The sequence below is a fragment of the Takifugu flavidus genome, chromosome 1, assembly GCF_003711565.1.
Source record: "Takifugu flavidus isolate HTHZ2018 chromosome 1, ASM371156v2, whole genome shotgun sequence".
Taxonomy (NCBI): Eukaryota; Metazoa; Chordata; class Actinopteri; order Tetraodontiformes; family Tetraodontidae; genus Takifugu; species Takifugu flavidus.
In genome coordinates, this window is record NC_079520.1 from 10,368,975 (window position 1) to 10,385,572 (window position 16,598).

The window sequence follows — 16,598 nt, forward strand, 5'->3', positions numbered from 1 at the left end:
AGAATATTCTTCAAAATAAACAACAAACCTCCCGGTTGAAAGCACAATGAGGAAAGGGCAGCGAGAATTTATTAAAATGCAGATATTGTTTATTTTAGTGCCTCTGAGATGACTCATATGAGCTACAGCAGGAATAATTCAAGCCTCACATCAATATTAATCATGAGATGAGGTGAATAAACATATAAGTTCTGAGGGCATTTGGTCAAGGAACACGGAAAACCTGTTCATCTCTATATATCAGTGTGTGTGTGTGTGTGGTGTGTGTGTGTGTGTGTGTAACTGGAAAACAAGGTAATTATTTTTCATGCCACAGAATTGTCAAAAAAGGTGTGGATAAGGGAAATCAAGGACTTTTGCTGTGTGGCTAGATTAACGTGGACCTCCAAGCCTGCAGTAAAGCAGGGACGTGATGCCGCTCTGACTGGATCTGTCATGACACCTCTGCTTCATTTGGGCTTAGAACGGCCATTGACCCATATGATTCATATAATATACCATTGCGACAGCTGATTGTAGCCATGCACGATTCACTTCTTCTTCTTCTACATACGGCTCTTCCCCTCAGCGCTCGCTGATTCTCTGCTTCCTCTTACCAAGGAATAAGGAATAAATACAACTTCCAAAGCATAAGATGAAGGACTGGAAATGTAGGAAATTGCAATTGTTCATTGAGCATTTAGCTGATATCCGGTGCTGAACATGGCTGCAGAAGCTTACGCTCCCTGTATTATATTCTTCTCTCCTTCAAACCCAGGATTTCCTGCAGAGAAAAGTTTATTTTCCTGGTGCTGTTGACAGCATCACTGTACACTGGATCACCTAGGTTACCAGTTTCCTCAGTGAACGCATTTGTCTACCTGGTCGGACAGGAAACCCTGATGGACCGTCGGTCTTGTAGGACTGGGTTACTAAATAAGTCAAATGCCGGTGGCCTGCAGCGTGCACCATTCTCCCGATATAAGATACAGAATCCCAGTTGGAAGGAAGTGGGTATATTTATTTGAACCTGAGGTGGATGCAGAGGAAATCCATTAAACCCGCCTTTTTACTGTTTATGCTGCATCCTTGCCCACTAAATCCATAAAAACTGCCCTGTGCCGGGCCTGATTCAGCCAGCACGGACACAAGCACAAATTCAACACCCTCCTCTCACTCACAGCTCAGGGAAGCACGGCTCTGTGGGGGAAAAGCCACTTGTGTCCGCAATTAAACCTCTACAGCAAATGAGCATTATAATGAGCATTAATGTCATCACCTAAAGATTTACAGTCGGCATTTAGTTTATACAGAAAAACTGTCACATGACCGACGGGAGTTGCTGCAGAAGGAGAATAAATGTTGCTGAATGGCTGAAATACAGAAATTCAGCTGAAATTCAGCTTTTTTTTTTTTTTAAAGAGAATGAATTTAAAATGACCCACAGTAAAAATAGCAAATCATTTCAGCAAAGGTAACCAGTAGGTGGACTTGGCCGCCCCATTCATGTGTGGGATCCTTGCGCTCCTCAAAAAAAAAAAAAAAATCCCAGCTGAGGTGAAGCGATGACCCGTAAATGTCCGTGGGTGTAAATCTGAGAACTGAGAGAAAACTGGAGATCTCACTGAACTCGGGGCGTCCCCTCCTGCAGCCCAAACGCCTCTAAACAGACAGGATTTCTACATGAGTCCATCAGAAGTGAAGCAGACTGATGGGCTAACTCAGCCAATTGGATTGATGGATGAATATTGTCAGTATCCAGTCACAGGAGTGTGGTCAGTGCTGGTGTAAGTGTCGGAGTTCTAGTTATCATAGTTGACAGGTGACATTTTTCTGCCTTTACCAGATGTTATAACAAGAACAAGAAGTTATAACAAATACCAGCATCAGCGCTGACGCCTCTGGAAGGTTGACATTTTCTAGTTAACATAGCGACGAGATGATGCGACTCTCCACTTCACACACTCAAAATTTATTACAAAACAGCAACAATCTGAGACTTGAGACAAAAAGAAATGCAACTTTCCTTCTAGCACAGCCTCAGAACATGCACGTAGAGCATCCAGGCTAGCAGGCACGCCCAGCTGGAATGTCCTTGCCCTTCCTTTTTCGGGGGGGGATAAGGGTAACGCATTTCTCAATATGTCCCACGACAGACACACTGCAACTGAGGCGTCCTGGGCTTGTTGAACATAAGCACGGGGGAAGTGAGGCCACCGAGGCATTCAGGTCACCATAAATCATCTGTGAATCTGATCTGCTCCCACATAAACATCAGGGAATGCATGTGTCCATGCCAACACCGTATAGCTCTCCCCTACTCTCCTGCCTCTGCACGCAGACTGTGGGCCAGACAGGATCATCTTGGTGTCCTCTATCATTGTGATTAGTTTCACATCTTTTTTTGGATGTTGCAGGAGAAGTTTAAAGTAATCAGGGAATTATGGGCCTTGTGCATCCACTGCTGCTTGTTGTTGTGGTTTACTGGTCCCAGCAGTTTCTTCCAGTCATACCAGAGTGTTAAATTTAGCTGGTTGTGTCAAAGTGCCAAATACACTGAAATGCTGATGAAGAGGGGAGACTAAGAAGTCAAGCACACCAAGTTTAGTTTAGACTATCAAACTTTTGTCGGCTTTTTTTCCCCTTTTGTCTCTTGAACACAGACCCTACGTCAATGCTTTCCTGAACTGAGTTTCCACTGCTTTACTCTTTGCTCTCCCCAATATGCAGTTTTCCCTATAATATTAATCTCAGTGTAGACCAACAGGAGCGCAGAATTCTGCAAAATTATCTATCTTTAATGCAGAACAGTGCTAATACAAGAAAAAGAGACAGGTTCTGGTCGAAGGTTCTGCTTAAAGTGACTGGAACTGAGGTCAAAACACGATGCAACATAACAACTGATGCAACCTCTGAAAAGGTTCATGTCATGATGCATGTGCACCATATTTGGACCCAAATCTATCCAGGTTATTTAGCATGATAATGTAGGTTTAATCCATGATCCTTCTGTTGTGAACTGGAGTTATTGGGCACTATTCTGTGAACCTCTGCAGTGAACACAGGTTTAACTTTGTTCCGGACCTTCACTGGTGCAACATTCCCAGCCCAGGATACTGTTGCCACAGGAACTGGACAGTGTGGATTTCCAACAACCCTTGACAGCTACATGGTTAGCCCAAAACAAAGCAAAACTCTCCCGACCCACATTTGGAACTGACTTGGGAGCAAAAATAAACATAATTACAGCTTAAAGAGAGAGAGAGAGAGAGAGAGAGAGAGAGAGAGAGGAGAGAGAGAGAGAGGAGAGAGAGAGAGAGAGAGAGACGGTTTAGCTCCCTGGAGGGGAAGTGATTTCAGTCCCTTGGTCAAAACATTTTCCCCGACTTTGTTTGCCGCTGACGAACTGATGATGATTGGAAATAGAACGTCTGGATTTGTGTGTGAGACGCACCGATGTAGAGGTTCCACTCCGGATCCAGATCGGCTTGATTTGCCAGGCAGCCCTTCATGACATTCAGGCAGTAGTTCTTACAGGCTTTAACGGCCGGCATGCCCTGACAGAACGGGCAGTACATCATCTTGGTCAATGCTCGGATACACGCTGGTGTGCTGCTGACCTGCAGGGATAAAAGCGTAACAACAAGCATGAGCAGCTAAACTGTCATTTCCCCTTTACTTTTTCACACAAGTGCAACTAATTATTTAAAACCCAAGTGTTCTAAGCTAAGTGGCTTCATCTGAATAGATTTTAGCACCCAATTTAATGTGATCATTTAATCATTCAACGATACCAGGAGTGACATTTCTGCTTCCACCAGGTTTTACACGTGGCCTCTTAAGCCGCAATAATGAGCATGGCTGTCACCTAGAGCTCGGTGTCTTATTTCATAGCTTTTGCGTCCGATCCCCCTCCGATGATGAGTGGACACCCAGGAGCTGGAAGGGCTGCATTCTCAGACGCATGACCCAGATCTCAGGAGACACTGAAATGTCAGGAGGTGCAGCTGAGACAGGTCGGCTCGTAAGAAGCTACAAGTGTAACTCAGTAAAGCTCCTGGGTGGCCGCCTTTAAACCCACCCCGCCTTGTTCGGGCTGGTGGGATACGTTGACTGAGTGCACTGTAACTCACCAGAACCACAGTTCCATTGTCTTCTGCTTATATACTTTGTCGCCAACCCAGTCGAGGTTATATCAATATATCAAGTGGGGAAAAGAAGCTGTTGTCTTGTGAGTTCCTCAGCCCTGTTTTACCTCCTGCTCCTCCGTGCAGCACCGTTGTTGCTGAGTGTGTCTAACCCTGAGCCTTCGCCTTAGTACTTCTCCTTTAATCTTACCAGATCAAACCTAACACGCACTCCCAGGGTAGTCAGATATACAGCAGGAGCATAGAATGCTAAGGATACAGCCTGATTAATGGCTTCACTAGTCTACAGTAGGTGAGCTAATATTAGTGGTGTAGATGGAGTAATAAACACCTAAGGGAGACTCTTTTTCTTTCTCTCTGTTTTCGTTGTCAGAGATTTTCTCTGGCTCAACCCACATATCATTTGACACTGTTTTCTAGACAGACCCAAACTTCCCGAGGTCACGTAGCAAAGAGAGAACACATTAGTCAGAAAAGCATCTGGGAGGAACTTGTTTGCAGGCGAAGATACGTACACGCTGCCGAAACAATAGACAAGACCTCTGGCTCCTGCGTCTCTGCGTGGGGAGAAGGCGGGGAGGGAGCCAATAAATCTTTATTTTATCATATTGACCACATACCTTGGACACTCTCTGAGCCACCTCGCGGCCTACAGACAGCCCCTGGACGAATGTGCGTGCGGCGATGAACGCTCGGGTAACCTGAGACTTCAGCTTCTTGGGCACGTCTCCAAAAGGCTTGAGCTGGTCGGTGTACTTACTGATACACTCCAGATAGTCCTCAGTGATGACATACTGGGAGTTGAGCAGCGTGAACATACGCTCCAGCAGCCGCGACCAAAAGTCATTAAGCATTTCCTCCAGGTTAACGTTCCCTCCTGTGTAATAGCGTTTCAGCTCGGCAAACAGGTTCTCAAAGACCTCAGAGTTCTGCATGTAAGGTTTGCCATAAGTCCTCACAAACATCTCGTTTAGGGACCGCTCTGTGTTCTCCAGTAACTCCAGGAAGAATTCTGGAGGAAAGAAAGAAAGAAGGAAGCATCATTTCTGGTTATTTCTTTTTCTCTGCATTTGTTCTGTTTTGTTTTGCACTTGGCTCCTCCATATGGCCGTCATATTCAAAACACTAATTAATCCTTCAATAAATGTTTAAAGCAAAAATATATTTCCTCGGTTTGCCATGTGGCTAGTCTGCAAGGCGCCTTCTGTTTGATTCATGATGCTCAAGAAAGGCCGTGCGTGTGTGTGTGTGCTGTGATGGACCGCTGACCTGTCCCAATGTGACTGCTGGGACAGACTCTGGCACCTGTGACCCTGATTGGGCGTCAACAGAAAATGGATGGACGGTGACATTTTCCTCGAAATATCGGACAAAAGGAACCACGGGTACTGGAGACGGTCCTGAGGTGTTCCTCGGGGTGTCTGGAGTTGTTTTCCACCCAGCTGCCAACACCCGTGTGACAGTGGGTGTGGTCTGATGCGCTCTGACTGCAGTTTATGCTGATGTGGGCAAAGGGGGCTCATATAAACCTCCTCCTGCAGCCTACAGCAAGCTGGCTGTATAACTTATGTTAATCAGTCCGAGGTGTTTGACACGCAGGTCCAATGCAATATGAAGACTGCTGATGGTGCAGCGCACCCCGAAAACCTGTGAAACCAACTCCAACACTCATTGCTGGTATCATTTCACTCTTTCATTGAGTGAAACAAAAACACCCCTGCTGCTGCTGTCACACTCCATTCTTCTAAAATAACACACACTGTCTGGAGTGTATTTCCATGTGCTGCTTGCTGTGGCTGCATATGCAACACTTGACAGCCCCCTGTGAACAGCCTTTGTTGGAGTCTCTGAATAAACATTGTACTGATTATTGATTAATGTGGATCCAGCAATAGTCAGAATATACGATCGTAGATGTAGCTGGTTGCCATCATCGAATCTGTTGCAAAGTAATTCGCAGGAATCTTCACTGGCTCCTGTTTGATTGGCACATGTTTAATCACTTCATATATCTGAATTTAAATAACAGATCAGTTAATATGCTGGGATTCTCAAACTCATCTCACACGGCAGCATGTGGGCACCTGCTGCATGACGGCTGGGTAATAGCAGCAGGGAGGGGGCTCCACTCGCCAGCGGATCGCAGATTACCATGAGATCTGTCGCTGCTGAACACTAATGTGATGGTAAAATATAACAAATATGCTTCAGGAAAGGCAGCATTAAACCCCTGCAGGAAGAATTATTCCACCCTCAGATATTATATTTCATAATTCTCCCAGAATGGCACAGGGGGGCAAAGGCCACACATTCAATAGAAAAAAATGCTTCTTTTACTGATTCAGATGAATGTCATGTTTCAGGCTTGTCCTTTTATTCTATTAAACATAATTGATCCCTCATTCAGGCATTCTAGGTGAGGATTGCCAGGAAACACTTCTGTGTAAGCAGCTCTGTGAAGCCCAAATGTTGATGAAGGATTCCGTTTCACAGACACATCGTAACACAGGTCTGAGCAAAGATCAGCTGCTGATTGGCTTATTAGATGTAATATTTTTATATTCTTAATTGTGTGGTGACCAATCTTTTGGAGCGGTGACAACGAAGGCTTTCAGAAAATTCAGTAACGAAAAGAAAAAACGCCTTCATCTAATAATGAAAAATCACAAGGGGGAAGATCATTAAGAAGAGCAGAATGTGCTAGTGTGAGGATAAAAATAAAAAAAGTTTCTTCCTCCATTAAAAGCAAATATGTTTTTCCTGCTTCCACAAAGCTACTGACAGATGCACGCCTACGTGTCAGAGATGTCCAAACCTCAGGCGCTAATGCAGCTGATTGAACTGTCTCAACATATAAAATCTTCCTCTGCGTGCTTACGTATGGAACGAGCGGGGTCACTCAGGTCATCTTCCTGATTGATCAGTCAGGCTGCGTTAACCTACACGCTGTGTTAATGAGCTTCAGCATTTTATCATTTGAACTCAGCTCAGCCTGAAAAGAAACGTCTGGCTGCAGTTATTTTTGTCTAACATTGTTTATGTTGTGATAGTGACATCGGCATCTCAATGTGCACATTACACTCGCTCCATACTGCCCGTTCATATCCGACATGGGCTTCTTCATGATATATCTGTAAGCCCATATGGCCCAGTCTCGATGATGACCCCCCCCTCCCACTGGGGGTGGCAAAATCAGTACAATAATAACACAATCTGGCCAAAATACATCATCGCAATCTTTACATTGCTGGTTTGTTCTAGTGCTGCCACCGAACGTGAAACCAAACACAAAAGAAGATGCAAACCTTTATTGGTCAGGTGACCCTTTTATCTCGCTACCCCCCCCCACATATACATCAAACGATCAACAGGCCCCTGTTTTGCCCATGAGGATGAATCCCAGAGAGCAGTGGTGGATGCAGTGAGACGCCTGAGGTGAGTCTGTCTTTGAATGTGAATATATTGCGCAAACCAGCGTGCGGCGCACAGGAGTGTGCACCTTCGCTGACACCACATAACTGTTCAGGGAGTCGGCCACGTGGGTGACAGGTGTTGTGAAACAGGGGAAGATGGGGAAATGTTTGGCGCGTGGTGTGTATGTGTGCATCGCTGTGCCCACCTCCCCCCACATACCCTATATAGTGTACTCAGTCGTGAGTGTCTGAATGTTAAGTGAGGATGGCCGTACCCGAAAGTGCACACAATGCACCGTGAAAAGTAGTCGACAACCGATGCTCCCTAACCAAGCAACATGTCCCATCATCCCTTGCGAGAAGCTAGACATAATGCCTATTATTATTGAATGAACAAATGTTAATGACATTATAGTACCTGAATAAACCTGCTTTGAATCAGTGTTTTACATTTATTAATCAGAGGAAAAAAGAAAATGATTCGACTGGTGATCTGGTATGTCTTTATTATTATTTAACCCAATTAAAGCACGATGGCTCGAGCGGCATTTCACTGAGTAGTGCACTAACTAGTTCACTCAAGCCAAGTCCCCATGTAGTGAGTGGTGAACAGGGAGCGAGTGCAAAATTTCAGATGCAGCCTATGTCTGTTGGTGCACGTGCTGCCTGCGCTCAGTGTTGCTCTGTCACGTCTACCTGTAAAAGCCATCTAAACCAAGCTGCAGCTCCCCCTGTTGGCCAGGATGCCATTGTGCATACAAGAGCTAGAGTGTTTTTCATTGTAAAGAATAAAAATAAAAGTAACAGAGGTCAAAAACAAACATTAAGAGAAACTAAAACAACATTGAACCACTAGCAAAGGTTAAAAATAGATTTTGCAGCTGCATGCATGTGACCGTTTGATTGATTTTGCTCATCCCTACAGCGGTCCATTCATGCCAGAGCGTAGCGACCTTATGGCACTTCAATCCCAAACCGCCTGCAGCCCAAATGATGTCTGTTAGGACTTCACAGGACAAGAAAAGTACTTTTGCTGTACAAGGCAGCCCTCTTCAGCAGCGTCCTGAGGACTGAGGTATTATTGACAATCCGCTTCATGGGTGAGGCCCGGTTGTCATGTCTGATTTACAATGATGAAAACATGACAGATCATTAACTGCACCACCAGTCTTGCGGATATTTCTGCCTTTTTTATCTTTCCTCTGCGCTCGTGTTTCATCCCTCTCACGCTGCACTCACACCAAAAGGGACCTCGGCTCGCGTAGATGGGCGTCTGGGACGGCGGCGAGCGATGCGGCGAGAGCGATTTGAGCAGCAACTTGAAGCTGAGAGAAGCTCAACTCCACGCAAACGAGCAGCGGCGGCAGCCAGTTGCGGGCCAATCTCTCTGACACAGGCCGCGGTGTCAGGCGTGCGTGGGCGAGCCGGCTATTGTCGTCAGGAGTAGCCCTCACAACGACCTCCTGCAAACAGAGTGGAGGCCAAACCCAGGCAGCATTTAGCAGCCATCTCTGCTAAACCAAGCCCCACTACATTGGAAAATGCAAACACTCATTCTACCAATTGATGCATCTCCAGACAGCAGAGGGCTGAGGAAATAATGGCGAGTTGCAGCAACCCCCAAGAGGAAAGCAAGGGATTACTGACGTGCATTCCAGCACCGCTGGACCAGAGTCCTGCCAGTGACATTCATCGCTGTGACAGCAGCTGATCAAAATAACACTTATTTATTCATGCATGCTTCCAGGAATGACCAAGAGCTAAAGAAGCATATTCCAGGAAAAAGAGACAGACTTCATCCCATCAGTGTGACATTGAGTTTCTGGGTAATGCGCATTCATCCCGCTGTAACCAAATCATCCTCGTTTCATACAATATGGTGGATGGTTTTAAAAAAGGAAGAGCCTAGAAAGACACAACGTTGACGCATGAATATCACATTCCAATATTTTCCACTCAAACACAATTTAGTCCTGGACACTGGATATTTGGTTGAACAGCTCAATATGAAAATCAATTCTTCTACTTTCAAGACTCCTTATAAATTGATCTATATGGAGTTTCTGGGGTTATTTACAGTCAGCCTTGCGATCTAATTGGAGGAGATTCATGTTGCCAAAACCATCTATTGATTCAAACACACACAAAAAATGAAAGATGTGGATGGTGATGTTAAAAGAGACATCTGTGCTGGTTTTTACCTTTTCAATGCCAATTTTCCCCAATTAATCTGAGGCCCTGTGCCAGCGCTTCACTGGTGTCGCTGCTGCCTGGGTGGCACAGTTCTGAAGTCAGATTCAAAATTTCACGGCCCATTGTCTCGCTCGTGCTCACAGAGCTGTTTTTGTTTTATATTTTAGGGCAAACACAAAGTAAATTAAAATGAAGAGCGGAACGTGTGAGCAGCCGCGGATTATAACATTTATGAACACATACAAACTGGAGGGTTCAGAAGATGAGTCAGTGATCATGAAAAAGTGGATTCATTCCAAGAGAAACAGCTATCATTTCATTTTATTTCAAACCAAAGCATCATTCTGCCACTGAACCTTTAGCGCACCTCCATTAAAACTTATAGCTCACGGTTAAAGTGACCGTCTGACCGTCAGCTTACTGATGCCATAGAAATGTTCAAACTGCTTCTCCTTGCCTTCGTGAATAAGCCTTTCTGTAGAAATGCCATTGCACTATTTAGTCACTATGGCTAATTAGCTTTGAAACCTGGTGCTGTCTCTGGGTGCTTAGCAGTCACTTTAGTAGCCTGCTAGACAATGTGGCCGTGGCTAATACGCACGTCAGATCCCATTGGGTGTCCTCCAATGGGTGTTCTCTGTGCCCCTGGCCAGCTTTTGGCTGGCTGACCGTCAAGTGCTGAACATCAGCCACACTCCTGCGCTCCACCTGGTCCCGACGACACGACGCTCTGCAAATTCTAAATCCACACATTTTTATTTGCCGCAGCTGAATGCGGCTCTCAAATCTATTTTCTTTATTCTCCATTTGAAAAAAATGACTATGGTGCTACCAGCAAAGCATTTAAAGGCTTTCAGACCTCTGAGAAATGTCACTGAAAAGATGAGGATATTTGTTCCTTTACCAGCTAAAATGCTCCTTCCTCTACACCATAATGTCAGGATAATGCTGTTAGTTCTTTTCTCACTACAGGAAGCTGACTCCAGACAAAGAAGGAAAAGTGGAACGTTTTGTGCAGAACTGAATCCACTTCTGCCATTTGAAAGTGGTCAACAAGAAGTCAAATCCAGCATGAGGGCTTTGCACTCAAAGGCATATTCACAAGATTTCCTAGTCTTGCCTCCTCTTGCAGGAGAGCAGCAGAACTGTAAACAGGCCTAAATTCAAATCATGCAGAAATAATCCCTTCAATCTGAATGCAGTGTTTTGTTCTCCCGTAGCCATTAAAACACCAGCAGGAGGCCAGAATAGTGGAAAAGAGAATGAAACACTTACCATCAAACCTTTTATGTCTGGAAACAAAAGTGCTTCTCAATGAGTGACTCATTTCATCAACAAGATTCTCTAAATCTTGTTTACTCTGCTGCCCAAATTTATCCTCCATTTCTTGGGTGCAGCATGTGTTTCCCTGAGGACAGACCCGGAGGGTTTCACCTGCAAATAAAAGAAGATCAGCATTAGATCTTTACAAAACGCAAATTAATACTACTGTCTTATGAACATTTACAAGAATAAACCCCGCTCCTCTCGTTTCCTGTGTTTAAAAGTGTGGGTGCGGAAATCGTGCGGCACCGTAATGATTTCTCTGATTTCGATTGGTGGGTGAGAATTCAGGAGAAAATGGGGCGCTTACTCAACAATTTAGAAAACCTTTAAAATCAGTGTGTCTCATTTTGGGAAGACCATAAATTTGGGTTCATTGCAGCAATTAACCTGAATGCTCACCCATGTAATGCTCAGGAAATGTGACTGGGGTTGCGAAATGCCAGCTCTGCTCTTAATTAGCAACCGCACATTAAAATTGATGTTTAGCTAACTCATCTGCATTTCTCTTTCTGCAGAAAACTGCTGCGCTTCCCATGTGAACTTGGTTTCGGACGTAATAATTAATAAAATAAGATGTTCAAATTAAAACTCTCCTAGCCTGGTACATGCTAGTTAGCTTGTTTTAAATGCCGTGCAACAATGCGTTTCCAATCTGCATTTGTGCACGTTTTCCAGCTGATGCTAACAGGCTAATGACACATTAAAAGCCCTGTCTTGCTTCATTTTATCTTAACACCGGTCTATTGCCAACATTCTAAGAATATTATGGACCTTAATTGGATTCCTCTGTTAGGGTCTTGAATGCCTCACCGCACAGAGACAACCCTGGTGAAAGTTACAAATGAGCCACTAATGGCGCCAGATGAGGAGCTTTTCTCTGTTCCTGTTCCTCAGCATTGCCTGACCTTTATTATCTAATGATGTGGTTACTCCCAGCCACATTTCCATCGAGTTATATTGATCAGGATCTCTCTTTGATCTCCCACTTTAAACAAATCTGATAGACCGGCCTTATTCTTTCTTAGAAAATCTTACAAAACAGTTTCACACAATGTGACTCAGAATAATAAGCAGGGGGGGGGGGGGGGGGGGGGCTTTGAAAGAAGTCCCTAATAACGTTCCAGTCGGTGTAATATTTCGCTCCATGCAGGCTGAAAGGGAGTGCTGCGTTAAACATCACTACCTAACTTCCACAGACTGGATTCTTTGCGCTGGCTATCTGTCAAAAGCAGGAAGGAAATGAAAATCCTCACTCTCAAAGCTCTCAAAGACCCTGGTCCATCACATCTTTAAGACCAGCTAGGATCCCATCGCATCACTAGATCTCTTTGTCACCAAACAGGGTGGTCACAACAAGACTGGGAGCCAGAGTCTTCAATTATCAAGGCCATCTCAGGTAAAACCATCCTCCAATCTCAGCCCAGGAGGTGAGATTATCCTATTTTACCCCCCCCCCCCCCCCCCCCCCCCTCCATGTTCCACATAGCTGTAGGCTCCCCATCATCCCCTGGCCTCACAATTTTTCATCATTATTTGTTCTTGATGTGAACTATTTATCCATCATTTCACCACCTAATGTTGACATTTAAAGTTAACAACTATGATTACCCCCCCCCATCAATATCCAGCACAACACCACTTGAAATATGATCCAGATAATGATTTAACTGGAACATCTTTACAGGGTTGTTTCCATTATACGCAATGTTACGCAGACACTACATTTGATTCCATTGTTCCACCTCGTGTCTTTCATGCTCTACGATGGCCAACTGCCCGTTTGCTGCGTCTTCCTCAGGCCTTCTCCCGTCCTGGTTTAAAGCTCTTCCCACTGCTGATTCTTCAGTTTCACCATAAATTGTTCCACCTATATCTGGTATTCCCACTCTTCCTGATATATGCAACGTGCACACTTAATCCACGTGTCCTTCTCGTGGCTCTGAGCTTCGGCTCTCTGGACCAGGTTTCTGTTTTTGTCGTCGCTGCTTTAGGCTCCGGAGCCATGACCCTCTCCTCTCTTTCCATGCTGTATATTTTCGAGCTTCGTAGTAGAAACAAATCTAATTTAGGTGAACTTCCACCGCCTCTAGCGCATTTGATCCCAAACCGGGTCTCTGGAGTTCCCGACACACAATCTTGACAGATTTAATGGCTTTGGAAATAACTATGGTACTGCCATCATCATGTGACTGCAGTAAAGAGGAACAATCTCTCCAACCCTCTTTTCTTTACTCAGGTGGTTCTGAAAAAAAAGCTGCCCTTTAGTTAAAATATTCAGCGATGGAGAGATGATGGAACTCAAAGTGGTACTAACAATGATTTAATGGAAGTGTCTACAGGTAAGGTGGGTCACCTGCTGGGATTTAAAACTGACCTGAGATCTGGATCACAGCCAAAACCAGACATCAGTTCAGCTTCACACACAGGCGACACGGCAAAGCCGGTCGCAACGTTTGGATTCATGGTAACACACAAACCGCCGGTCACACCAGAACCACACTCAACCCAACTGTCATCCATCATGTTCAGACGAGGAGATACCAGCCACAGAGGCGTCCCATCTGATCCGAGTGCAGCCTCACGTCAGCACGTCAGCACAAGCAAATCTGTCCTGAAACGCCAAGGCAACAGCCCCCAGAGCCACTCTGCTGTATTCCCATGTAGGGGAGGACGCTTCCACTGACTTCACCGGGCAGAAACGTCACATGACATTATTAAAACAGCACAGTTGCACCTGTGGATTAAGAAAAGGTATCGCCACAGGTTTAGATGTCTAAACAAACAGTGAACGAACAGAGTTCTGATGCTGACCCCTCGTACCAGCTGAAGAAAATAGTCCTGCGAATGTGGGACCCAAACGGGGGGACGTCTGTGGCTGCCAGGGACGTTCATATCAACAAGGCCCAGAATCCGTCTGTCCCCCTGGAGGGACATTTGGACATGCTAGTGGAATTTAGATAAAACACAGTTGAGTGGGCTACAAAAAAAGGGATTTTCAGCATTAATGGATTTGCTGTAATGCAGTAGTTTTCATGGGGGGGGGGGGGGGGGGGCAGTCGAACGGGAGAGACACGTGTGCACATGACGAAGCTTCAGTTTGAAACAGAACTACGGTCGTGTTTGGCAAGAGTGCGACTAAAGGAGTCAGATATTTATTTACGTGTGTGTGTGGAGAGCTGGAGACCAGAGTGTAACCAATGGTTGACAATAATTACAGCGAGCTCTGCGTCTGGGTGCGGAAATGAAAAATCTAAAATTTACCGGTTTGACACAGACACAGAGAATCAGAGCGAGACGCAACATAACTGGGCGGAGGAGTGAAGCAGGAGAAGGTGACGTTTGTTTGGTCTGTTTCAGAATACAGAAGAGTTATTTTTCTTTTTTTATTTCATCCAAATGCATTTTAGTGCTGCTCAAAAGGATCCAACTTCCTTTGACGTTCAAACACCTGTGGCCGGTTAAAAGGATGGTTGTTATTCAAGAGAGAACTCTGTTTAATTATAATCATTTACATTTATTGTACAATAAAGCTGTCACCTCATACTAGTGCACATATGGTACACTAATACTAGTACACTAATAATGCATCCTCCCCTGTTATAGATGTGATTTAAACAACCTGCCTGCATCACGCTGGGTTATTAGGATGACGCCTGCTTCAGAGAGCAGCCTGGATGCTTCTTATCATTCAAATGCCCACAAAACTGAAAAAAGGACACTTTTGCTCTAAAAAGTAGCTACAAAACTGTGTGACGGTCATATTCTCTAGTCAAGCCTGGGTTGATGCTGCTGGAGCCCGTTCCACTGTTGTTTTTATTATTGTTTTCCTGTGATTGTCCTGAATGTGGTTTCTGCCCGAGGCTGCGTCTGATCCTGAGCTGAACTTCAGAAACTGAGGGGAGTTGTGGCCTTGTACCAAAGCTGGCCGGCCTGTGGCCACTCACTCACAATTAAGAGCAGTGTGGATGCGAATATTTCGCCGTTCCCTGTCTGTAGTTACCGCGCTATTTCCTCTGACCTCATAAGGATAGCAATACTGAGAACACACTACAGTAAATATTACAATACAGCCGCCTGGCTTAAGTCGAAATCCATATTTATAGTCATCAGGCATTTATTATAATGCAAAGCCACAATCAAATCCAGAACTTTGGGCTTTGATGCTATGAGGTGACTGGTTTATCATTTCATAAACTGGTTTAACACACAGACCAGCTGCTGCCAGGAGTCATACTGATGTCAAATCAATCAAATCAATGTACCTGGAACTAAATGAGGTCTCCACCTGGCTTATTTTCGGTGAGGATCGTCACTGAATTGCGATTTAAAACGTCTTTCCATTTTTTGTTGAATTGACGTTGACCTTCTCTTTCTTTTTATCCTGCTGTGCATTCAAGGAACACCCGAACACAACACCTGAAAGCATCTAAGAAATAAAGATAAACATAAAAGTGTTTTTTGTAAGAGTAAACCAGTTGATGCAATCGTGCCTTTGAAACCGACCTTTCAGAAAGTCACGGGAGTCATTTTCAGGTCCGCATCAGCGCATTTTGTCACACATCTCTTCCCACCTTTGCTGGAGTATGTTCAGAGAATTAGGCGCGGGAGATGTTGCGTAACAGCAAAGATAGGTCAGTTCTCAGAAGAATTCATCAGTGTACCTGGCCAAAGAGACCCGCAGCATATGCACTCCGCCATCTGCTCTGTCCCGCACTTCCCCCTGACAAACCCTTAATGGGTTCACACAGCGATGCCACTGTCAGCCCTCATAAGATCAACGTTATGAATGTCACTTCTTTATGACAGCGTTTCACCACCAAAAGCCAGCCGCCCTCTTTCTCTGTAGCCACCTAAAGAGCGTCTATCGGACATATCTACCTAATTTTCACATTGTTACTTTCAAATTTTTAATAACATTCACTGACATTAGTTGCATTAAGGCTGCGCATGAAGTAAAAACAAACATGCACACAGCTCCTCCTGCTAAGTAGCGTCGCTTAAATCTGGTGCATTTCAAACACGAAGAAGAACAAATAATCTAAATTCTGCATTATTTTTGTAGGATTATTAGAGCTGGGCTGTAAAAAAAATCTTCAAGCAAATGTTGAAATTAGATCAAATTTTTGGGGAAATGCAGGAAAACATCAAGAACAAAACTAATATTTAGACTATGGAACGCCTCATTGAAATGCTTTGAGTGGCTGAAGGGGGGAAACTGCACCTCACAGCTGGTTTTGGCCAACCAGAAATGATTTCTGTTTTAGCTGGCAACCACGGTGGGATCGCCAGCATCTGGAGACTGAACACAACTGTGCTGAAAATTGCAAATGAAAGAATGAAAAATCACACAAGCCTGAGGTGATGTTGGGATACGACACCTGTTACTATAAATGCATCCGAGGTGGTGGCGTAACTGTGCAGCGCTCATGCTGCGGGGGGGGGGGGGGGTTGTTTCAGTCACTGTTTGCTGCGATGCAATGACCGATTAATGTCCATATACGATACTTTAGGAAGAGTATTTCCAGCTAGACCTTTGTGA

General features: G+C 44.7%; 1 protein-coding gene across 2 annotated transcripts in view; it reads right to left on the minus strand.

Moving 5' to 3' along the window:
• The window catches only part of gpc6b (glypican 6b), a 51,700-nt gene that overhangs the window by 27,677 nt on the left and 7,425 nt on the right, over positions 1–16,598 (minus strand). For both annotated transcript variants that reach the window (XM_057040960.1, XM_057040966.1), the window contains exons 2-4: positions 11,009–11,167; positions 4,748–5,139; positions 3,434–3,599 (exon numbers count right to left, since the gene is read on the minus strand). In XM_057040960.1, the coding sequence (XP_056896940.1) occupies positions 3,434–3,599; positions 4,748–5,139; positions 11,009–11,167 (717 nt within the window). The remainder of the gene's footprint in view (positions 1–3,433; positions 3,600–4,747; positions 5,140–11,008; positions 11,168–16,598) is intronic.